Genomic DNA, 26,210 nt, shown 5'->3' with positions numbered 1-26,210 from the left:
TACATGGCTGAGTGTAACTTAAAAAATACTTTATTTGGGTCACATTCAGTTCCTCTACATTTTCAACAAAATAATTTTTCATTGTGGCTGTGAGAAAAAATATTCTTCATATATGTATATAAAACATCCAGTTACAGTTTATACGTTAAAACACAGCAGAAGCAGTTGAAATTTAAATAGTCATTAATCAAGAGTAATGTCTTTGTTGGCTTGGATAACATGGAAAAGGTAGTAGCCAAAAAGTAACCTATGATTCCAGTGAAAGTGTAAAAGTAAGAAGAAAAATTAGATTTTGCTTGATAGGCCCAGGAGTTAAAGATTTAAGTCACAGTTTTGTGTAGGAAAGACTATAATCATCTTTTGAAGCAAAATCTGGTTTTGAAGCTTGTTCCTCTTGTCATCAAAGGGAGCTTCAATGTTGACATCTGAAGGACTAAAGAAGAAGAAATCACAGTTGGAAGAGCACCCTCTGATCCCCCCTCCTTTAGGGACTTTCCATTTTTACTTCATTCTTCAAATTGTAATTGCTAATTTTATAAATAAGCAACAGCTGTATCCTACCATCCTTACGCAGGCTGAACTCCTCTGGATTTTGATGCAAGTTGGTGAGTTGCTGCCTGCTCAGGTGACTGCAGTGCTGAGGTAAAGGAGCAGTGACTAGTCATTACAACAGGCAGGTGCATTGCTGGGTTCTGAGCACACTGAAGGGTTTAAGAGAAGAACTGAAAATGTTACTCATGCAGCCTACCCAAGCTTTGTGCTCGTGAAGACAAATGCTTTCATTGCAGAGTTCTCGGGAACAAAGGAAGTCATGGCCTTTATAAAGTACACAACTGGAAGAAATACTTATATACAAAGTCTGACTCACAACTTATGTAAAGAACATGACAAACTTCTTAGCCTAGTTCATTACCTCTAAAGAATGTCCTTTCATATACCATCCCCAGAAGTAGTTTCTATTGGAGCTGGATTTTTTTTTTCCCCTTTTGCCACAGATTGTTTTTAAAGAATTATGGAAAATGACAACAAAAGAATCAATGTTCTATTTTTCACAAATGAAACTACAAAATTAATGGAGTAGTGTAATCCAATCAGACATGAGAGTAAATTTTATCTTGGTTGTGACAATGCACCGCTTGCTGAATATCAAAAAGGGTATGTTCCCTTCTTTAGAGTAAAAATAGGATTTGCTCTTAATATAAACAATCCTGAATATGCTTAGCAGTATGTGCACGGATACCAAAGAGCATTAAAACTTGAGCAAAATCCCACATGTTTCGTTTGCAAGGGTGTAAAAGAACGATTCACTTGCACTGGTTTATAAGAATGAAACTCCTTTAACTTATATTATTTTCCTTCATACTGCTCTTCCAGTAAATGAGAAGAGCATAAGACCATGCTCAAGGAACATTCCTAAGCAGTGTACTGCGGCTTGCTTTCTACTTCTAAATCTCCTATGAACTGTTTTAGTGTAAGAGAAGCATTTGGATAACTCTACTCGCCTTGGACCAAAATATGTCATTGTTCTTTACAGCTCTACTGTCATAAGTATCAACATAGCAGGTCTGGGTGCTCAAACTGGGGGAAATACTGCTTGAAGGGAGCTGTGAGCCTTCCCTATCGTCTTTTGAATTTTGAGTTCCAAGATTTTGAAGAACTCAAGAAATGAGTTAGAGTGGTTAGTCACTCTGACTCAGAGAGGTTGATATTAGATCCTGCCTTAACTAAATCAATATATTACCATACAAAAGATCTTATGGAAGCATTTGACCCTAGTTTTAGAATAAATCTTTGAGTGTTTCTTATGATGTCGCAGGCAGAGTTGGTACCCAGTTAAAAGAATATTCTTAGTGCAGATGTATGTGCTGGCCTCAGGTCCCCTGCTCAATGAGTTTTATTTTTACTAGGAGTAATATACTTAARCTCTTTAGAGCTCTCCAAATTCATTTTTTACATGCAACTACATAATCTTTTTGGAGTGAATATGGACATTAACTCCTCCTTGCAGCTCTCTATAAACATTTGCTTGCACAGCAGATATTTCAAATTCAGAATCCAAGAAGGAAAGTGCTCCCAGGACTGATTACTGAGTTATAAACCCTTTTATTTTAACGTACTCTGCCAAGATGAGTCCATAACCTCAAATGAGTCAGGGAAGAAAGGGGAAGGGCAATAACAAACAGCTTCATCATAATTTTAACCATATTGCCTTAGCGTGATCACAGAATAACCTTTATGTTTAGATATTTAAGGAGACTATGTGGACACTGGAAAGAAGGCTTGCATTCTTTCTTCCCAAGCATGCTCACCCACTAATTGGGATTTGTACTTGGTGATTCCAAGTAAACCAGGAGAAGACATATGCCATCTTCCCCAAATTTATTCCTTGCTTCTGGCAACCTGAATGTTTAGGCCTTTTGCTAGACCGGACAGAGACAAATTTCACTCTCTCTTGACTAGACCCCACTCTGTAAAATGGGGATACGCTTGCCATCCTAACTTCATGGTATTGTTGCTATGGTTGTGGTCCTACTCCAAGATATCACTTAAGCATTCTGATGTATCCCAGTAATTCAGGCTTACCAGTCCATATTAAATAAGCAAGGAAATAACAAGTTGCTTTGGAAGCTGTTTGTAGCCTAACAAGCAAACTGCTCACAAATATACAAAAAGAAAAAACAGTCAGTTTAGACTGGAAACAGTGGTATGCTTAAAGCTGCATACAGATCTAGGCTGGCATAAGTCACATGGCTTTTTTTTTTTTCTTTCTTTTTTCAAAAGATGAGTTCGTAAGCTCCAGTTTACAAGCCAACTTGTGTCTTGGGTAATTACAGTGTCCCTATTGAAAATCCCCCTGTAATTTCAGCTGGAGGTATTTTTCATTCAGTGCCCTAAACTGTTATACGTTATTCTAAAAGCTGGTTAACATCATATGGAGAAGGTGGCCAAAATCAATAGAGCTTCACAACAAAGACATGAAAGAAGTAAAATATGAAATCTCTGAAAGAAATGATGTTCCCTTTTGGGGGCAAAAGGGCAAGGACAATGGAATCAGTGAATTTATATTTTTTTCACAGACTTTGCTATGTTCTTAAGATATAAGAATAGTTTCAGGCTTTTACTTTGCACAGTACTGCAATTCTATCTTCTTTGGTCTTCCGACAGAATGAAACAATAGTTCTAACTGAAAAGCCAAGTTTTGACTGTTAAAATGAAATTTTAAGATGGTTTGCCCAAAAGACAAATGTCTAGTCTTTTGCATGGAGTTTGATATTCTAGTTTATACAAATCTGTCAAAATTAATGGTAGTTTGTAATCTTAAAAAAAGACATACAGGAGATGGGAATCTCAGATAAAAAGGTATATTGAAAAAGAGTATTTTTATATATAAAAATTATAGTTAACTTTTATCTCTCAGGTTGCCATATAATATATCTGGTTGTTTAATTTGGGATATTCCTTATGGTAATTTTTTCTACTACATTAATTGATGTTGTATACTGAACAGCTTGTCCCCTGTAGACTATAGGAGCTCTCACGTTCAGTGAAATGATGCTTTCCTCTGTGCTCTTAATACATCCAAAGACCTACATTAAGCTTGTGTTAAATTCTTCATTTGTTCATTGTCACCAGTGTGCTCAGTGCTGTATAAGACTAAGAAAGTCAATTCCTGTCCTGAGGTGCTCAGAGTCACTCAATGGTCAGCATTGTTTTTTTTTCTTTCCTGTCTTGAATTTGGGAATTCTTAGTGGATTAGTCTTGTCTGAATGCTGACTGTGAGGAGTCATTTAAATCTAGATGGGTTTTGTTTTGCTGTTAGCAATTGGTGACCTAGGGTGTAGATACTCTGAAAYAGCTGCCATCTAAATTGCCCATCTTGCTTTGTCTTATGCATCAGGTCTCCCAGTTCAGGTTCTTGAACTGAAAGGTACTTAGAGGGAAGAAAATCCTAAGCTTTCTTAGTTCATATTGACAGCATACTGCAATGTTATATGCAYATTTACATTACTTCTACAATTTAATACATAGTAAAGGACTGCCTTGAACTATTGGGTTAAATAAATTCATATTTCTTCTTGAAGTTCTTGTTGGCAGGAAAAAGTACAGCTCCCCTGGAGATGGACTGTATGTCCTTTTAAGTCTTTTCTGTCTAATTTCTAGGAATTCTATGAATCTAAATTCAATTTCTTGGCACCAGATACAGCAATCTTTTGGCTAAGATCAAGAATAGGATCAATCTAATATTTGCTTTTATCCTCCATTGAGCCACCACTCTTTTCAGGGAGAGGAAAATGGAATCATTGATATAGTACATGTTTTATCTCTTTCATTTCTCTCTATTCATATTGTTTTGAATTGCTGAAAATTTATGATTTGCTAAAATTAACTTGTACTTTCTCATTACTGGGCCAGGTACCAAAGTTACTACTCTCACAAAATCACTGTCTAGTCAAATGGATGTTTTACCTATTGTGTTAATTAAACAGAAATGGAGGGATTCTGAGCTAGAGCCTGTTGAAGAACATTGAACCCAAAGAAGCAGTATCTCTCCCTAAACAGCTCAGGTTTCTGTCTGTTCTGCTTCTGATACACTAAAGCAGTTATCATCTTGTGGCTGAATCTTATTTTAATTGGGTATTGCCTGAGAGAGGACAGAATTATCTGTGGCTTTGTTTTAAAAACAGGTTTCTCTGACAACCTGGATTTATATGTTTCTTTCTCTAGTACATAATCACGCACTGAATTTTGTTTCTGAAGACAGTATGTAAAACAGAACATTACCTAGAGGGAATACTGTTCCCTGGATAGAGTATCTGTGATGAACGTTATAAAGGAGCCAGAAGATGATGATTAATTGCTATGTTAATGCACCTATGTACAATAATACAAGACTCGTTATTAAGAGCCATGTAACACTGATGTATTGCTGCTGTCACCAAGGATCAATTTGTTATTAAGGGGATGAGACCCAGATACTGTGTGCAAGTTCTCTGTACACGCCTATGTTTTTTTGTTCCTTGTCCCACAGGGCAAGAATTTAAACAATTTGTTGTCATGAGGGTTGGCTGTCAGGGGATCTATACGTCCATCTGATGTTGTTGTAACAAGCAAGGCTCCACTAGGAATTTCCATCTGCTTTTCATCCTGAATTTGCCTACATATAATTACCATGTTTGGTGATGCTTAACTAAAGGTGAATGGAAACATGTTTGTAATTGGATGTTTTTATAAGATCTCTATCAATAGGAGGATGTGTGGATAGGCTTGGAGTTTACAAATATTTTGCATTTTAAAATAAGGCTTCTGAAAATTCTTTCCTTTTCCTAAATTCTTGGTAGACCTCATGTACCACTGAAATGCAAGGACCTCTGCAAAGCGGTAACAAATTCAGATGGAATCACCCTGGTTACTAAAACTTTGGAGAACTTGGTGGAATATTTTGGAGTCCTCTTGCAGCTGCTACTGTTGTTCCAATAGCAGGTGGCCTACACCAACAAAGCCCTGTAATGCTTCATGTTTGACTGTGACCTCTTTTCCCTTTCCAACACACACTCGTGTGATGCAGGTGAGCCTGCCTACCTACCCATAAGAAGTGATAAAGGGAGCAAGAGGAAAATATTTCTAGGAAGACAGCAATGTAGTTTATGGTGCTGGGAGAGACACATAGGGAGCAGTTTTGAATTGCTGTATTCATACTGCTTCACTGCATCATTAGCAAAATTAAAAACAAGGACCTGATGAAAAATTTAKGAGAGCAACCAGCTGCTTACGGAGCCCCTGTCGTCAATGCTGACTGGACATGGTCGCTTGGTCACCTTTATTAGGCTAGAGGTGGCCCAGGCACTACTAGCTGAAGAGATTTAATCAAAGAAGGAAGGAAGAAGAGAGGAATGTTCCCTCTGAGATACTCATGACCTGGGCGATACCAGCCATGGCAAAACAAGCTCAGAAACCTGAACTCTGGTCACTTCCCAGGTAAGCAGAAGAGCATTTATGGTGTAACACTGTGGAAATGAGGAGCAGATTTTCAAATATGGACTGATTTAAATTACACGTACTAGAACAGACACATCTGAGGAACCTTTACCTCTACTACAGCTACATCTGTAGGGAAGAAGGAGCTGTATAGCAGAAGCTTTTCTTCTCTGACCTGGAGTGTCTGTGACTGCCAGCTATTGTAGAAAATCTAAGGTGGTAACCTATAAAAGGAAAGGATTAGGTCGGACTTTTTAAGACCACTACTGAGTTCCATTTCTGTTGCACTTAGAAGTCCCACATTTGAAGGAGCAAGTCTATTAATAAAAATGAGCCTTCTTAAATACTCACTTGTGCATATAAACATGGGTTTTGCAAACATGAAGGATCCATGTAAAATTTGAAGAAGCTTAATGCTGCTTTTGAATATTTATCTTTTTTATATCTAACCTTTTTGATACTATCTAAATATTTAAATTGAAAAATAAGTGGACACATGGGCAGAGCTTCAGTCTTTAGCTGAGTGCAAGTTTTGCATAAGAAAGAATCCAGTTGAGGACTGGGTCCTTTAATATTAAATAAGAGAAATGTAATTGGTTCCCTTTAAGGGCCTTGAGCTTCCATATCTTTTACATTGAAAACGTGCATGGAAATCAGTGGGCATTTCTAGTGCCAGAGGAATGCAGGCTTAAGTCCAAAATCTACCTGTTACCTACTACATTATCAGAATGAATGTAAACAATGTTATATTGCTTCCAAACATTACATTTAATTCCCCAGGTTTTACACCTTACTGCATGCAGTGTTTGCAGTTCTGAATAGTGTTCTTATTTGGTTAGATTTATGTATGCTGTAAAAAAGAAAGTAACCGTGTCTGTACTGTTGTGAGCTACAGAACCCTGCACAAATTGTAGGAATTCACAGTGTGGGCTCTACGCAGAGCTAAGCAATACTTTAAAATACTATGAATAATTCTACAAAACACYGCAGGATCCAGCGCTCTCAACCCCCTTCAAGCAGATTTCTGACTCGTTTTGGACGCCTGGTTGGTGCACGTGTGTCAGAGAAGGTCAGAGTGAGCAGGGTGAGGAGTTAGGTACATGCTGCTTCTCAAGCTATAAATCAGAACCGCAGTGGTAAGGAACAGGTTCTGGTTTCTTGTSACCCAGCTAAGACCCAGGTACTGTACTTAGTGTTTTGCATGTTTTAAGGAACTGATGATGACAACCTTCAGAAAGTAGCAAACTGCTCAGAAACAGTAGCAGACCTTGAAACAGCTGCAGAAATCCCAGGGGGTCTTTTCTTTATGTGGGGGCATGGCAACGAAATTGTGTTGTCATACCAGCTCCTTCAGCACATCAATAACCTTCGCAAAATAAGTTAGATTTTTTTATTTATTCTTATTCTTGTTCTCCCACCAACTGCTTGCATTTTATTTTATCTTGCAGGTAAGTGCTGTTACTCTGAATTGTTGCTGCCCCCTGAATCTGCATGCAACACAAAACTGACAGAAAAAAATACTTCAGTCTAGCTTCCAGTTTATTAGTGTTCAAAGTTTAAAAAAAAAAARGGGGGCAGGGGGCAAGAGGAAAACCAGGGAATATCAATGTATACTAAACATTTTCGCTCCCTACATGTATCTTAATGAAAAAAACAGTTCCATCTCTAAGTCTTCTCCCGCTTATTATAGTTTGTAAATTATTCCTAAATTGTAGATCAAATATGAATACTTAAATCCAGATCCTCAGCTGAAGTAAATCTGTTTCCCTCCGTTGGTCCCCAAAGAGACGTGCCGATTTACACCAGCGGATGCCTGACCCGCACTGATTTGCGTTGACGTACTCGGAATATATTGACGCGTTTAATTGCAGCAGGGCATCTCAAGACGCAGCAAACGCTGGCAGGGCGCTGGAGGGATGCGGGGAACGGCGCGGTGCAGTGTCCGTTACCGCTGCTCGGCACCGCYGTTGCTGACGCCGTTTGGGCTGGGAAAACGGGCGGAGCTACTTCATAAAGGGCGCGGAGCCGTTGGCCCCGCCCCTGGCCCCGCCCCCTGCTCCGTTCCCTAGGCGACGGGGCGACGCTGGCCCTGGCCAACATGGCGGCCGTCGAGGAGGGGCAGGAGCCGTTGCCGGAGCAGGGGCAGGAACAGGAGCCACAGCCGGAGCCGGAGCTGGAGGCGGGGCAGGTACCGGTACCGGTACCCCCTTGCTCGGCGGCCGTGCGCCGGCCCTTTAGTCACCCCTAGTCTGTTCTGCCTCCCTTAGGCTCATCCCCGGGGCCTGGCGGGGCCCGCCCGGGCGGGGGGAGTGTGGTGGGCCCTGGGGGGCGGCGGGGGTCAGCAGTGCCCGCTCCGCTCGCTTGATGGTCTCTCGACAGACCCTTTCATACTTTTCTGAAGTGTCTTCGTTAAGCTTCAGAAAAGGCGCAAAGAAAGGAGCACCTGTTAAAAATTGTTATCGAGGATAGAAGGAAAACGGCATGTGTATGTATACTCGAATAATCTTTGCGATAAAGTGAGTTTAAGAGAAGGAAAACCACGTGCCTCGACAGGCGTGATTCCTGTATCAGAAACCAACAGAGGTTTCTACCTGACACAGCTGCGCTCAGCTCCTGTGCCCTCCGTGAGCCCAGGCCRAGCCCAGGCGCTGCTGGCTGAGGACGGCTCCGCAAACCTGGGGCTGCTCACAGGTTTTTTGTTTGTTTGTTTTTAACGTATAGAGCTATTTCTTGGCTTATTTGTGATGTTAGGCATCTCTTAATTTTGAATGTTCATAGAAACAGATATGATTTACCTTTAAGGAGCATGGAGGGAATGGAAGGAAGCTCACATCTTGTTTCCAGAAACATCATAATTGTATTTCTCACTTTTCATTGCTTTAGGTAGCCAAAGTGCTCTAGAGTGTTTCACAAATTCCCATCATTCTCCCTAATACTTAGGTTTTTTAGTTGTCTTTGGCCCCCTCTTTTTTTTTTTTCCTTTTTTTTGCATTGCAGTTTCTGATTTGATTGGCATGACAGAGCCAGGCAACCCATCTCGCATTGCATACCAGGAAGAGTTAAAAAACACAGGTTATTCCTCCTCAGAATATACGAGGTGTTGCTTAAGCTCAGAATTTCTCCTCAAGTCCATCTGTAAAGTTGTAGCTAGCACAAGATAATTTTTTCCAGGTCAAACTGCTGTGGTGTCTTAGAGGTCAGAGAAGTTTTTGCAGTTGTTGCTGTGACCGTCTTCATAGCGATTAATCCCTTTCAGCTGATGGAGGTGTTCGCATCTGTTGGCACAAAGATAGCATAGTGACTGTTGGTACAAAATCTTTATATTTAGGTTCCCTTAAATAGCTCTTATTGAAATAAATCCTCTTCCATGTAGAACATACTATTGCATACTCTAAATGCTTTATAAAAAAATATGTATTTTCCACAGTACTCTTCTCTGTCAGTGTTATCTGTAGATATTTTGGCTATTGGGAACAGCATAACAATGGAGTAAAGCAGTCAGTCAAATCATAGTAAAAGGATACAAGGTGTACTGTATGGGAAAGGACAGGCTGTCAAAAATATATTGTACATCTATTTGAARTGTACTACTGAATTTTTTGCCTTTATTACTTCATGGCTTTATAAAATAAATTTTTATGAGAATGTAGTGAACCTTTCTTCATGTATTTCCTGTTCCTTGTATACTGAAGTTTGTTTTATAAATGATAGGTTAACTTTGTGATATTTTCTGCTATCCCTTATGATTTATTTTTATTGTAAACTTTGTGGAATTGTGCATTTCTTTAAATTAAAATATATAGTCTCTGGTTTTGCCTGAATCTAACTTTTCATGTTCTATAGATAAGTCGTAGAGAACACTCTATTCTGTTATAATTTTTGTTGCTTTATTGSCTGTTAGATCTTATAACAATTCATTTTGATTAAATTGAATATTTGTATAATTGTTCAGACTTGTAACAAATATGCAGAAATATATTACTTTCAACAGAAAACATATTACAAAATCTGAATCTTAATCTTAGCAAGACTGTATCGACAGCTGAAGCTTGCTGCTGCTTCATTTTTGGAAACTTTTTTGAATAAGTAGTTTGCAGCTGTGAAAACATTCATATTAGTAAAGTTCAATTTCACAATATATTTAGTCATCCATAAATCTTGGCACTTGGATTGTATGAGTTTTTTGAGTATATTTTATTATTAAAAAGACACCATCAGCTTCTGTTGTTTATAATTGTCCTCTGAAAGTTTCCCTTCCAAATAGGTATCTGCTCATTTCTGTTTTGAATGTAATTGCAATTAGTGTTACTATTTTTGTTTATTTCTTTATTTATTTGATAGCAAGGGAAATATGACTAAAAATAGCAACTATTGATTTTAACTTCCCACTGTGGGAGTGGACAAGTGGGCCTTCTCTAAACAAACAGGAGCAGTGAATGGTTTTCTCTTTCTGTCTAAACTGTTTCGGTAAACAGCTTCTAGATTTTCTGCCTATGCTGAGATATTTCACAGTTAGTTTAATAACAACATGCATATAATAATACAAATAGCAGCCTGTGTTGATGTTTTGCATTCCCATTAAAGTTGTAACTGATTTGTGACAATGTTTTGGGAAATGTCTGTACCGCAGTCGCGGTATCGGTCAGAGAACAGGAGCTGAGGCAGCTTTAAATGAACGAGCTCAGGTGCCGGAAGCAACCTGGCTGCGGTGGCACAGAGTTTAGTCCAGCCCCRTTTCCCTGGTGGAGTGCGGACAGGAGGCTCTCAGGTTCTTTACACCTCAGGTATTTGACATAAATTGCGATGGCTGGTAAGCTATTCCTGTGTGAATATATTTTGAAGGCACTCGTGATTTTGCAAAGCATGTTGTTGTAGTTTCAAACAAATGGAAATAAGTCGTATCTTGAGCCAAAGCAGAGGTCTCACCCCAAAGCGCAAGCTTATTGCCCTTCAAGAACATTGGCACTAGTTTCTGTTGACGTGTTTCAAGCTTGTGCCACTCTGGAAAAGGCCTGTGCCAATATTGCAGCTAGTGGGATGTTTTCCAGCCAGGGATGACTTGTGGTGGTGGTGGTGTTTGGTTGGTTTGGGAGGGTTGGTTTTTTGTTTTTTTGTTTTTTGGGTTTTTTTTGGGGGGGGGGAGTTGTTTTGTTTTTTGGGTTTTTTTCGGAGAGGTCCTTCCTCTTCCCCCCAATCCTCCTTAGAACTCGGAGATTTTTGCTATTTAATCATATCACTCTTCTGTTAAAATTATTTATTTCATAGTGATTTATAAATGCTGGCTGAGAGATTAAAGGAAGATATTGTTCTTTTGTTTTAGAATATTGATTTGATATTTTGATTTGATACCGTTGGTGCCCAAAGCTTTTGTAGTGATAYATTGAACAACTAGAAACATGTTATACATTCAGAACAGCTACAAGTTATTTAAAGGAAAACAAAATGTGAAACAACAGATAATTCTCTAGCAGTAGTCTGTATTTAAATAGGTTAAGTCTATTGCTGACAGTGTATATCAGGAGAAAGCAGAGGCTTCTCTGCTCCCGCCCGCCAACACAGTGAAGGTAGTGTTACCAGAATAAATCACCTTGGATTGCCTCAGTCAGTCACTGCTGTTAACAGTAAAATGAAAGGTAAATTCTTTGACATCAGTTGAACATGTATATAAAATAATTTTGTTAACGGAAATACAGGCACTCTGAATTTTTGATACTGGTTAAAGACAGCAATCTAAAGACAAAACAGTATTTAATCAAAATAGTTACAAGCATTTTGTTTCTTTTTTCCTGCCTGAACAGAAACTTTCCACCAATATGGAATCTTTCAAATGATTTGTGGACATACACTACTTATTTAAATTAAAAAACATAGTTTTAAAAATTAATGTTCTAAATAATGTATTTTCCCTCCCGTAATTACTCATCAGTCATTTGGAACCATATTTCTTATTATTTGATATCTGCACTTACAGTGGGCAGTGATGCCATAAATCTGACTTTATTATGAACATTAGCAATATATCGGGGCATTGTGTCGCTACTATGAATATAGTTACAGATACTAGGTGACGAAAGTTTGTTCCAAATTAAGCTTTCACCTTGACATGTAAACTCTTGGATTTTGAGATGCAATTTCAAGTTACAGAGCCTTATCTGCAATATTTAGTTGCAATAGCTCAACTATCTTTTAAATTTAAACTGAAAACTTAAGTTTGTGTTAAAGACTCTGTTTCCAATGCCAAAGGATCTTTAAATGTGTTGAAAGAAATTGTAGGTGACCGTGTGAAAAGTACCTGGAGTTATTTTAAATAAGTTCATGTAATCTTATATGGTTTAATATATTGGTATAATACAACTGCATTATTATCCTAAGACTTTAGCAAATTTTTCAGAAAGTCCTTGTTGCTATTTGTAATTCAGAGAACAAGATGAGCCTTAGTGCCAGCGTGTTGAGTCGATATCATGTAGGTTAGGAAGCTTCAGACAATAGCTAGCCAGGTGCATACTGGAGGCAAGAGAAAATACTGTTTTTGAGAAGCTTTTTCTTGCATGATAAACTTTGCCTGATACCTTTGAAGAAACAGTGAGGAATTCGTTTGTATAAATTCTTGGGAGTTCAGGTAAAAAGTAGCTTTCCAGAATGTTTAACTTTTTGCTTAGTAACCTGTTCTTTAGAGCAAAAGACATAGTAAGTGGGGAAAAAAAAGATTTTTCATGCACCTCTACTTTACAGGACTACCGCTGTGATCTGGCCTGGTGAAGGAGCGTAGTTACTGGTGGTTAGCAGCGTGCTTGGGGGGGGACTTCGTTCTTGCTCAGCCTTCCAGGCCCTCTGCCTCTTCCGCGCTTACAACTGGCTTATAAGCACAGAGGAGAAGCTGGAAGAAAGCTTGATCAGAACAAAAACATTATGCCTTGAACTTTCTTATGCTTTTCTTTCTGATACATTGCTAAATTCCTCATGCCATACTGATGAAGTCCATTTGGGATGATCCCTGTATAATGTTAATGTATTGCCTTACAAACTAGAGTCAGTAAGATGTTGACTGCCTGACGAGTAATATACTATTTATATAATGGTGTAAAAAGACATCATAAAGTAGCCTATATATTGGACTTTCTGAAAGAAGGAAATAATTGCCATTAACTCAATTTCTGAAACATCAATAACAGTTATTCTTTTAATTTTGGCTTTCACTGCTTCTAAAGAATCCGTTGTTCAATCAATTTGTAACACCACTGGTCCCTTCAGGAAAGCATTAATATTTTTACTAATTAATCAAAACTGTCTTTCAATAATTACATAATTTTAGTACATTGAGCTACTTGTTTATTTTTCTAACTGGGGCATGCAGCTTCAATTATATCAATATTACTGTTGTAGAAGTATTTCTTTTCATGCTGCATGAATTACTGCTATTAAAAACAAAAGCAAACTAATGTCATGCTACTAACTCTGAAGGAAGCCTTCATTTACTTCATTCCTTTTGTTCTGGTGAGACATTGTGTCTGAGACTGACTTTACAGTTGGGAACAATAATTTTTCATATTAAAGTACATGTGAAAGTACTCCAGTGGTTAGTAAAGAAGAAAATAGTCTGTCCACTAAGTCCAATGTTCTTTGTTACTGTCAGTCCTGTTTCATCAGTCTCCAGTGGTATAATTCAGCTGGCCCCAAAAAGCTTAAGTGTGTCTTCTGGCAGTTCGGCAGCAGCAGGGGGAGCAGTGTAACTTTATTTGGGGGCTCTGCTGTCTCCTTGACCAATGCTAGAGTTAGCTGGTTATCAGCCCAGAACAGTAGTACTCAGTCTCAAAACTTAGCTCACATAAGGAAATCTTCCACTTCTCTCTGTAGCTGAGCTAAAAACCTTATTCTGCATGCTTCATCTTGCTATACCTCCTTGGCCATGGAATCCTTTTTCTTGACCCATAGATGCAAAAATGTACCTGCTATGAGCACAGGTTTCAGTGTTCAGGTTTTACCCATTTTTGTGTCCTAGTACAGAAACATCTCAGGCCTGTTAGAGTCAGACTCATTAGGCTGGAAGGGGTCTTTGGGAGATCAGTTAGTCCAACTGCCTCCTCAAAGTTAAGCCAACACTGATTTCAGACCAAGCTGCTCCGGGCTTTGTCCAGCTGAGTCTTAAATCTTCAGGGATGGAGATTCTTCCACCTTTCTGGGTGACCTGTTTCAATGCCTAATTATCCTCATAGTGAAGTATTTTTCCCTGTCYGCAGTCAGAACCGTGTCAGTGTGTGACCATTGTCTCTTGTCGTCCCRCCATGCACCTCTGTAAAGAGTCTGCCTGTGTCTTCTCAGCAAATTCCTCTTTAGGACTCAAAGGCTGCTGTTAGGTTCCCCAGATCCGGCTTTTCTCCAGGTTAAACAGGCCCTTCTCTTAGCCTCTCCTGGATCATGTGCTGTAGCTTCCTGACTGTCTTGGTAGCCCTCCACTGAACCTGCTCAAGTTTATCTACATCTTTCCTGTACTGGAGGCCTATGTAGGTGGACACAGTATGTTTCTGCACATGGTCTAACAAGTGCTGAGTAAAGGGGGATAGTCTCTTCCCTAGATCTACTGGCTGTGCTCCCATTGACCTGGCTCAGGATGCTGTTAGCCTTTGCTGCTAACAGGGCACACTGCTGGCTTGTGTTTAGCCTATTCTCCACTAAGACCCTCAGGTCCTTTACGGGAATTGTTGAATTTCATGAGGTTCCTGTTGTCCCATTCCTCCAGCCTGTCTGGGTACCTCTGCATGGCGGTCGTGCCCTTGAGGATATTGACTGCACCCTCCACTTTGGTATAGTCCTCAACTTGACAAGGGCATGTTCCATCTTCTCCAAGTCCAGGGTAAAGGAATTAAACAGGCTAGATCCCCTGATAAACCCCTGAGGAACTTCCCTTGTAACCAGTTTCCAGGTAGAGTACAAACCATTAACTGCTAACCACAGAGGTTTGTCAGGGGATCTATCCTTTGAGCCTGGTGAACCAGCCAGTTTTTCATTCATCTAGTAGTCCACCCATCTGGACTGTAAAGTCCCGACTTGGATACAAGGATTTGGTGAGATCAGTTCCTTTTTTAAAACTTTGTAACGCTTTTGAGTTGTTTCCCTTGTTATATAATACCTTGAAACTTGCAGGAGGACTCAAGAGTTGCTAAAATGATGCTATACATTGTGTGGCTTTCCTTGGGATTGCACCTTGAACATAATGGGTTCATCTGAACTAACTACTGATAACCATTATCAGCAGCACATGATTTTAACAGCATAGAGATTATTTGATAGTTGTTAAGTGTAATGTTGAGTATCTTTACAGATGATGATTTTATATTGTGCTGTGGCATCTTACTTCATTGCCTAAATATTCTATATAATTCTATTAAAAAAACTATTAAAAATGCTGTAAAACAGTTATTTATATACTGTTTTGTTTCTTTCATGGATTTCTTTCTGGAGTCCATGATCAAATGTTTCACTACGTGTGCTTGGTCTGTGACACACACACAAAAAAGAACATTTTATCACATTTTATTTAGTAAGACGATTGCATTACCTGTTCATGTTGCTTTTATTATGCCTGGTTACATGTACATTCTAGTATTTCCTATAAGGAACTGCCTTCTGTATTACAAATACATAGACCTTCCCTGAAAAAATCATGTCATGTTCTTGTCTGTATATCATTGTATTGCGGCAAACATCTTGGACTTTCTTTGTTTTGGGAAAAAAAGTGTAAACATCAAATTTCTAAAATGTGATCAAGAAGTCCAGGGTGGAGAGCAAATAGTATGGTATTGTGTATGTGTGCTCATAATATCTTAAGCAGAAATTGATTTTAAAATTTAGTTACCGTGCAATTTGGCATCGTGTCGGTCAAATCTAGATTCATGGATTTTCTGCACCTGTATATTTTTATTCTTTTTATTTACAAATGTATTTAATCTTGTGCTGCACATAATATGTCACTATATTCCCACATGAATTTAAGAGAAAAATACAGTTTTCCATGCATCTCCCTTGCTTTTCTCTAGGCAAAAATGTGTTAGGGTTTGTGTTGCTGACATTTAATCATAGCTGCATTCAATTTCTTGTATTTGTTGAATTAATTCCTTCTGTACATCCTAGAAATCAAAATGTAATTTAGGCAAGTTACTGGTATAATAAAATAAACCTTTTACAATTATATTCATTATATGTGTGTAGGAAGAAGAGCAAGATCAGGATACCAAAGATGGAAAGATTATTCAATGGACATTTCTTTCTCCTTCCCAAATTAGTGCTTTGTCAGAAGAGAATATAGAAGGAGTTCAAAAGTAAGTGACAATGATAACWGTGCTAGAACTAAAATTGCTTAGAACTAATTAGAAATAATAGTGAAATAAAAATTGTAGAGCATTTGTAGATTTCTGTTGTGATGGTTGTGATGTTGGTCCTTAATTGATTGTCAGTTGAATCACTCATGATTTAATAAATTTTGTGAAAGATAGGATTTCTTGAAGAAATGCATTTATCTCAGGATCYTGCTAAAACATTTAGTATTGTGTAAATCTGTACTGTAACATGTGAGACTAAAAAGATCAGAAAGGTTTTAAAATTTCAAAGACCTTTAGGAAGGTATTAGTAGGTAGCCATTAGGGTACACTGGGGAAAAAAGGAGGCAGCCAAAGATTTGTGAGGTAAGCCCATGTTGTCTTTCTTTTAGCAATACTGTCTTGTTATTGCAAGTAATAGTAGTAATAGCTAAATTTAGGAGGCCGGGAATACAGCCTGAGACATTTAAGTATGAAAACTCTATACTTTTATTTTAAGAATGGGATTTTCAGAAGCGCTGAAATAATTTAGGAGCACTTGTCTCCACTAGCAAATTCTGGTACTCTTAACTACTTTTGGGGAAAATACCCAAAACAAACACTCTGTCCTTCAGAATAAATGAAATGTTGATGGGATTTTTTTTTAAGAAAACTGGAAAGGGAGTTTCTCCATATCAAATAATAGAAAGGTGAAAGAATTTTTTTCACTTACTCCTTTCTCTTCCATGATAGGCCTCCCACTTTACCGGAGACAGAAGCATAGAACTCACTAGAATCTAAAATTTGTTTAATGACACAATTTCCTGTTAAATTTTCTCATCAATATTAAAAAGGAAAACACTGAAAGATCATATGTTTTTTCTTAGTCTCAGCTGATCACATATATACATACACACAAACACTGCACAAATGGATCGTAAAGTATATACTACATCTAACTGAAAAGAGGATGTTTGTGGGGTATTTTATGCACTATAGGCGTTTTAGATCCATGCAATTTCGTTAGTTCACCACAGCGCATCATTTTTATACACGAGCAGTTTGAAGGCTGCAGGTAGGGATAGAAAACCAGAATAGATAATCTGATTCAGTAAGAGAATTTTAATGTCCTGTGTTCCTGTATGTCTTGGTGTTTTATACAGCTGTTCATCTCTGTAGCATTTGAGCACCTTTCATGACGGAGGAAATAGCAATCAAAGTAATGAAGAAATCTAAAGCACCCATCATTTCCCAATCATTTATAGATACAGTTGTCAGTAGTATGCCTTACAGAATATTGAAAAGATGAGTACTGGCATTGTTAGCAGCACCAGAAAAATCTAAATCCTTTTAAAGTTCTGATTATAAAAACACAGAGTTGGCAGAAGCTTCAGAAAGAGAGGATATGGACTATTTCAAACCGTGGCAAGTTCAGTTGGCCACAGTCCACCTCTATTTCAGTACACAGTTAAGTGTCTTGCGTTGTACAGCTGCACAAATTTGTCAGAACAAAGGAATACATGTTTTAAACAAGACTGATTGGATTATGCTTTTTACTTTGTTAGCTATTGAGCCTTTAATTTTAAAAAAGCTTTCATCTTATTTGACAATATATTTCTATTGGTTTGGTGAAAATCCTAAAAAACTGACAGTTGCCTATCAGTAGGTCTGAGATTAATGCTTTTTATTAGGGAGGAATAAGAAGCAGGGGAAAAAAAAGGTTTAGCCCTTTTATAGGGGAGGAGAAACTGTAACCACAACTGGCACCCATATYATCAGGTATAGTTAAGAAGCCAGGGACTGCTTTAATGCAAAATTTAACTATCTGAAATGCAGCTGAAGTTATATGGCAAGAACTGCAAACTGAAGTCCTGGACCTGATCCCCTATAATCTCTTTAGGTAGAAAAGTTCATACAATAATAAAAGACATTATTAATTCTRTGTTTGGATAGAGGATAGGTAAATATGTTGGCAACAGCACGGTCTCCCTAAGGGGAATGTATTTTTCTCTAATCATTGCTTTTTAAATTTAGTGAAAAATTTCCAGAGYGTGCCAATAAAACAGGATGAAACTCTTTCATAAAAGTCTAAACCATTATGAAAGTGGAATTTCAACATCTAAATAATTTAGGTGTTTCAGTAATCTTATATTGTATTATTTGCATGAATTTTCAAATATAATTTTTCTTCAGAGGGTACATGAAAAAGAAATGTTAAACAGAAACAAGATCACTTTTTAATATTGTAAACATGTATCAATAAGAGAGAAAGAGTGGTAGTAGAAAGTGGGACTAACTGTCACATTTCATTCTACAGCCCACTCCCTGAACAAATACTGATTTTTCTCTTGTTTTTTCAGTGTATTTCTCTTTGATTTTTTTCTCTCTCATTTTTGTTAATTCATTGATCATATTTTGACATTTAAATAGCACCTGTTGAAAAGCTGTAGGTATTTGTTTATTTTTTCCAGTTGGCAGTTTGTCTTCTGATCATGAACTCTTGTATCTAGAAAATGATGTAGCTAAATTCCAGAAATATACATATAATTGCAAGCAGGCTAAGTTAATCTTTGGAATCTATAATTGTTTTTTAATTTCAGTATTTTACTCTCTGCTATTTCTCATTAGAAAGCTGGAAGAATTCCTGAATTTTAAACAATTAAAAACATCTCTGAAGGAAGCTATTTTGCTAGATTATTACACCTCGGGATTTTGGTGGGCTAAAGAAATGAACTTCAGTCTTACACAGCTCACAGGATTCATGGGTCTGTTAAATTTCCTGTTGGAGAACCTCAGTGGTAGGTATAATTAAAAATTATAAAATAAAAATATCTGAATTGGAAGGCAAGAATGTCTTCCAGTCATTTTAATGGAATGATTTTTAATTACAAGTAATCATAAAATTATTTATTTTTCCTCTTGAATGTTGGCACGCTATAACTTGTACCTGATAATAATTCTTCAGCTTGGTTAGAGGGGAGTGTAGTCTCTTTAGCAGAATTTTCCTTGTTCTTTGTACAATACATGGTGTGAGAGGGCCAGGCCCTGAATAGACCTTATCATTGCTGTGGTAAAATAAGTAATTACAGTAGAGTGAGAGCAGGGAACTCTTAAATTCCAATTCCAGCTCTCTCAGTGACTGACTCACTCTAGCCTTAGGCACATTTCTCTGCTGTTTGAGATATTCAGTACATCTTGTAGCATTACAGCGGGTGAATTACATTTATTTTATCCTTGGAGGTGAACTCTTAGGCAGCTTTCTGTATGCCAAATACTGCACTTCTGGCACAAAATATATAGGTTAACTAAAGACTGGTGAAGGAAGTAAACTGGCATCGCTGCCAAAGATGAAAAACAACAATAAAAGGACCATAGCTCCTGTGGCTCTGAAGAAATTTGCAGCAAAATATATATCTTTGATCTAGTGGGAGCAAAATAGCCATAAAAATTGTAGCAGCATCCTCTCAAAAGCCCTTTTCAGAGATCACGATGCTTACTTAACATTCACTTTGAAGGTGAGTATGTCAAGAAAAGTCCATCCCAGAGGAAGAGTGAGAGGATTCAGTGGTTCCATTCAAAAGGAAGGATGAATATTTAAAATCAAACTCATAATAGAGGTTATATTCTTTTGTTGTGATTTAATTCAAGGGCTTTTTGACTTGGAATTTTGACAGAACTTGTACGTGCTTTATGATCACTGGAATTCCAGTTGTCTTTCCTGCCTCCAATGAGAAAGTATCTTAGCATATGCTAACTGTGTTAGTGCAACAATGGAGGAGAACGGAAACATGTCAGAAATCAGTTTTATTAGACTATGTGTAATGCTTGTGTACCAGACAGGATGATAGCACAACTGATTATTAAAGCTGACTGACGTTTTTCAGGAATATGGTCTTAGTTGCATAAAGCTTTGCCAAACTTTAACTCTTTAAGCTGAAATTTTCCATGGCAGGGTCTGCCTCAGCTTAATTTTTACATACAAGTTTAAACTAAAACAGTTAAACGGGCTTCCAGCCAGAAGCAATGGAAAAAAAAATTATTTTGTGCATGTGAAATGATCCTGGCATGCCTTTTTAACAGTTCTAATACCCCTATGCTTTGAAGTAAAGCAAGGATTGTGAATTTACTTTTTGCTGTCCTGTGAAAATCCATTCAGATTTGGCTAGGATACATGGCTTTTGGGGAAAGAAAATGCAGTTTGTAAATGCTTACTAGAGACTTCTTAGATTTTTTTCACAGCTAAATTTCCCAAATAATCCATCTTATAAGGCATGCTGTAGCCCAGGGCTGAGATGAAATTCCTTGTAATTATTGTTCTCAGCTGGTGCAAGCTGCAAGGCCGAACATTGCAAGTAACAGCAAAAAGCCATTATCTTCTATAATTTTAATGACCGTTTCCTTTCCCTTCCCTACGCTGGACCCAAGCAACCTGGAAGAGTAAGCTGATTTGAACATAATAGCAATAACAATATGGAACAGGAAGAATGAGTTTAGTCAAGGAGGGAAGTGGAAGCTCATTTGAGACCGGTAAAGGAGAGAGGAAAATTGAGATTTAGAAAGTCAGAGGCTGTGGTTGATTGGGTGAAGAGAAACAGATGGAGAGCCAAAGAATCTTTGCTGCCTGGACAAGGATTTCTTGGGAAGAAAATGGAACAGGATAACAGCTACGAAGTCAGGATGAATTATTTCTGTGATTTGGTTTACCTTCTATACGTTGAAGGTAATGTGCTCCTGTCCTACCTCACAGAAGTGCTATGACARACTTCCTGAGAGACGCAATTGGGACTGAAAATCAGTCAGGCAGAGGAAAGAGAAAATTTGGAGAAAGGAACTGGGACTGGATCTTGTGGCTACTCATGATCTTGTTCTCTGACTTGACTTCGCCACTAGCTGTGACATTTCTGGTTCTATTACTCTTTCTCATTTCCTGTGGTTTCTCTTCTGTTTCTTCCACATTCTCTGTATTTCTTTCTTGCTTCTTCCGTTATGGTTATTTATATTGTGTTGCCTCTGTTATGGAAAACAAAGGTGAAATTTTCAGGGTTTTGATTGCTGTACCACTAAAGGGCAAAAATGTAAAGATCGGAATCTTGWAAGTTTTTTAATTTGTTTTCTGTACAAAGAACCAAGGAGCAGATCAGTAGAGAATTAAAGCAATAAGAAAAAGAAATCTATTTCACCACTGGTAGATATTTCCCCATTTTCTACTCTAGTTTTTTGAGACTTGAACAAGTAAATCGTGTTCTTAACTCTTTTTTTTTCTGATTTCACCATAGTCCTAGTGATAGCACACACTGAATACAAATCAGAAAGATGAAACCTCTTGTTTTAAACAGAAGGTTCAACAAATGCTATGATATTTTCCTCTTTGTCAAGCCAGTTTATGAAAACAATTTAAATTTTAGTTCCAGGCTGGTTTGGCATTTGGCTTTGATTTCAAGAGTGGAAATATGAAGTAATTAGCTACTTCAGGCTTGCAAAAATCTCCCACTGTTTGATGATGCATGCAGAATATTAAGTATAATTCAATTTAATTAATTATGACTGTAAGCACTTTAAAAAAATAGTGGTTACCCTTTTTAATATCTGTTTCTGTATTACTGGTTTATGTTGCAAGGGACAGGGTCAGAAGGACAGTCTTTTACAATTCATAAACAACAGTAGATTTATTTTAAAGGTAATCATACTATACACCTCAAATTTACCTGTTATTCTGCCTATAGTTATCTCTGAATATGTAAAGGATCAACCTGTAGCATCGTATACATCCATCATTGTGATCCTTACATTATGAGGCTCCATCAGTGATTTTGTGATGGAATGTTAACACACATTTTATTGATAAGAATAATGGCAAAAGGCAAAAATGTTTGACTGCTCTTTTTAAGTTTCTTCGTGACTCATAATGTAACTTCTTAAACTTTAAGAAGTCTTATAATTACAGTGTGCTAAACAAAATCTGTCAGATTTATACTTAGTTTTTGTCCTTCTGGATTACTTTGCAGACAAACATATGACCTTAGTCGATAACATAAAAGAACTTGGAAGAAAAATGGCTGGAATAGGAGGAACTCATTCAGAAGGAAGTGGTGGCTTGGATTTCTTCAGTGTTGAGCAAGCCAAAGCAGTCATTGATTACTTGAATATCAGGTATTTCCCCAGGATCAGTTATTTCTTATTCTAATAATTTAACACTGCAGGAAGTCTGCTGATAAAGTAAGTTAAAATTATTTAGTTGGATATGTTCATGCTGTACCAACATGCTGGACACACCAAACTTTAAAAAGGAAAAATACACAAGTAGCAGTAAAGATCTGGCCTCAGATGTCAAAGCTGAGGAAATTCAAAATTTAGACTGGAAGTTTATCTCAATGTAAGATTATGCTGAAAAGATTCTTCCTGGTTTGTGTTTTGTTTTTGTTTTGTTTTTCCTGGATGATTTAAGGGAAAGGGGAGAGGGTAGTGTATAGAGAATGCTCTTGATTTGCTTTTAAAACATTCTACTTATAGATTCTAGTTGAATAAAAGCTTAGGTCATGTCTATAAGTATTTTCGTAGCCTTTCCAGCTGTCGTGGACAACTTTAGCGCCACTTTACAGAATTATGGCTATGGCAAATCAGTATAAGTCATAAAAATGATTGCATTTCAAAGTCATCAAAAATTCAGCATCTACATGAAGAAGTCTCTTGACAGGTCTCAGTTTTTAAAGAGATGCAAGAAGAGATGCAAACAGCAGTAATTAAATTACTTATCTTAGGAAAAAATGAGAGTTGGGTAGTAGCCTATCATGTATCTCTGTATAAAGTCTTGACTATACAGTGAAGTATACAGACTTTTCTCCACTGAACATGTCATAGTCCTAACAGTGGCTATACCCGTATACCACTGTTTCCAGTACACGATGGACAGAATGCTTCTCAAGCTGTTGTATCACTCGTGTGCCGGGGGCAAGAAGAGATGGAAAATGGAAAAGACGCTATTCTAATGTATGCTTATGTACTATGCTAGATGTATACCCATTCAGCCCATTTCCTCACCTGAATGGTAGTGCTAGAGGGAGAGAGTTTGTGGCAGACAGACATAAAAATTTAGGAAGATCATGATGTCATGATTGATCCATATTGTAGAATTGTTGGGAATTTTCTGACTTTTCTTTTGCTAGGAAAAGTTTAACACATCAAAAAGTGTTTGAGAGTGTTTTCTTGGATGTAGAAAAGTGTTTCCTCTTGAAGACAGACAGAAATATTACAACGGCTAATTGCCTCCTGGTTTAGGGCACTCACAGTTTCAGACTGAGTGTTTAAACCCATCCCAGGTGATTTCTCTGGGCTATAAAGTTTGTCTCTCTGTTTTCCCTGCTCTTTTTTTTTTTTTTTTTTTTTGTATCTTTTTAGTGGAAAATATAATGAACTTCAGGTTCTTCCTGATATGAAATGAGAACATCTCTTTAAATCTCAGATTTCTGTAGTCAAGGCAAACCAATATCCTGCCAAGTATTAGCCCTAAACTTAAATGAAACTTGGCATTAAGATGTCTCACTCAATTTAACTTCTCCTTTCCCGTCTGTGTCTTTTATATATGTATATGGAACAAATGTTCTTTCCAAATAAGATCTCTATGGTTCTTGGGTAAATTATCTGTTGTTAGAGATCTTGTCCATGAAGTAAGTCCTTCACAGTTGCAAGGATTTGGTCAAAGACGTTAGATGCTCTGTCCTACTACCACTGWAGTATTAATGGGAATACAATCAGGCCACAAGACTTTATCAGCAGATATTATTCTGGCCATCAGATGTGTGACTTTATGTTCAGATTCTGCTCAACTTGTAACAAGTACATGCTGTTACAAATTCATGAATATTTAAACATACACTGGAGTTTATCATATATATCCAGTTTATGCAATCCATTATTTCAGTCATTTGAATATTTTTCTTCTAAAAAAGAACTGAATCAGCACGCTTTTTACTTGGGTCTGTTTTGAACTTTATGAACTCAGAAATAGGTGAGCGAATTTTATTACAATACAAATCAATGCATTACTTCAACATTTTTTCTTGTTCTTCACTTCTTTTATTTTAAATGATAGACCTATAGCTTTTTTTCTTTTTCCTACTCAAGGTAGTATGACATGCTTTAGTTCAGATCACATTTTTACAGGTGAGTGATAAACCCATGGGATTTATAATGGAAATGGGGACAAACGCTTAACCATGTTGGCACCAACTGTGCAGCAACTGTAATGATACCTTCAGGTTTGGTGAAAGGTGACAGTTATCATCTTTTTATCTTGTCTCCTTGGGCAAACACACATCAACATATCCCTTGACATTTTCTCTCAGGAAGCAGTGGAGCTAAGGAAATATGTCAATGTTAATCACCTTCAGATTCTCATATGACATCATAAGATGCCCTATGCTTAAAAATCTTACTTGCATAAGTAAAATTCTTTTTGTGTAATTGTTAAAAATCTTGGTACAGAATCTCTTAAATGTTTCCAACATATGAAAACAAACAAGGAAACAAAAAAGCACATTGTATAACACCTGATAGAGGAAAGAAAGCTATGCTTTTGTTCCAAGCTAAATACTGAGGTTGTGTAATTTATGTGATTTGATTTAAGGAGCATTAAATGGAGGAATCCTTTCCYTAATATAGGATTAAGGGTGCCAGGTTAAACAGAGTTCTGTTAAAAAAATGTGTTCAGAACTGTCAAAAGTAATGATTTGTATTTGTGGGAATATTATAAAATTATCTGTACATCTAACATAGTCCATAAAGAATATATTTTGAGGCTCTAAGGGGAAGAACAGATTTTCTGGTGCTGTCAATCTGACTCCTTTCCAAGGCACTGGAATAAATGAAAGAAAGAAGTTCAAAATGTTAAGTTCTACTAATACAGTTTGAAACATATATATCATTTCTTGTATGTCTGTGATAATAAAATATTTTTTGTCTTTTCAAATAATCCCTGTTACAGTATTACCAGAAAATAGGCATGTATGTGTGGGGACACGTGTTTTCATAAATTGGTCTGAGTCATTTCCAGATAAATCCTGAAGTCTGTGTAAACATAGTTCCTATCTCTCCACTGAAACATGGAAGGAATTCTTTGGTGAAGTACCGTTATAAAAACGTACAGCAAATGAAATGGCAAATATTGTAACTTAAATTAATTGCCTATATGACTGGGTTTGGGGAAAGGGAACTTGTTGTTTGTGGTTGCCAAATTTCTTAGGCAAGTTGGTAATAAAATTTGTTTTTTAACAAATGATAATTGAACGACTGAATTAAATGTAACTGTAGAGTAAAACTTTTATATGGCACTTAAAGAGCCAAATGTTCAATGAGGYTGCCATAATACTTCTCTCAAAATTAGGAAATGCATCTGTACATATGTGCAAAAATGTCTGTGCCCATTCAGGCAAAAATGTATTTGAAAGTTTTACGGATGCATTTGACTAAACGTCTTGGAGAAAGTGTTAGTGTCATGTAAGAGAGGCAGGTGGTGCCACCTTCGTATCCTCCTAACGGTGAGCTGGAAGAACCGCTGCTGTGCCTTAGCTGGCCCTTTAGCACTGCTTAAATTAGAGGAACTTCTGTGGCCTGCAGTATTTCTTGAAATCCCTCTGGTGCCATGGCAGTGGCCTGTGACACCTTGTAGAAAACGGGGGGGGCATTGGAGCGCGCCACCTCTTGCCACCGCTGCGGCAGATGCAGTGAGCTGGTGGAGTGCCTCCACGGGCCATGCCTGGGCGCGAGGCCGGGGCRCTGGGGGCGGCCAGCCAGGCGAGCCCTGCGGGGGCCGGGCTTTCGGCAGCGGCACAGGGAGGGCTGCATGTCAGAGCAGGTCGCGCGGGGTCCTGGGACGAGGCACTGGTATCGTAAACACGCTTACAGTATGGATGCAGCTTTGAATGCAGTTTCTACAATACATTTCTG

General features: G+C 37.6%; 1 protein-coding gene across 1 annotated transcript in view; it reads left to right on the top strand.

Moving 5' to 3' along the window:
* Positions 1-8,074: 8,074 nt before the first annotated feature.
* CABCOCO1 (ciliary associated calcium binding coiled-coil 1) overlaps positions 8,075-26,210 on the top strand; it is a 54,825-nt gene continuing 36,689 nt past the window's right edge. The window contains exons 1-4 of the mRNA XM_026069943.1: positions 8,075-8,164; positions 16,183-16,292; positions 18,897-19,066; positions 22,274-22,418. Of these exons, the coding sequence (XP_025925728.1) occupies positions 8,075-8,164; positions 16,183-16,292; positions 18,897-19,066; positions 22,274-22,418 (515 nt within the window). The remainder of the gene's footprint in view (positions 8,165-16,182; positions 16,293-18,896; positions 19,067-22,273; positions 22,419-26,210) is intronic.

Source organism: Apteryx rowi, unplaced genomic scaffold (genome assembly GCF_003343035.1).
Source record: "Apteryx rowi isolate R43461 unplaced genomic scaffold, aptRow1 scaffold_30, whole genome shotgun sequence".
Taxonomy (NCBI): Eukaryota; Metazoa; Chordata; class Aves; order Apterygiformes; family Apterygidae; genus Apteryx; species Apteryx rowi.
The sequence above is the reverse complement of the archived record's forward strand: the minus strand, read 5'-3'. Positions and strand labels throughout refer to the sequence as shown.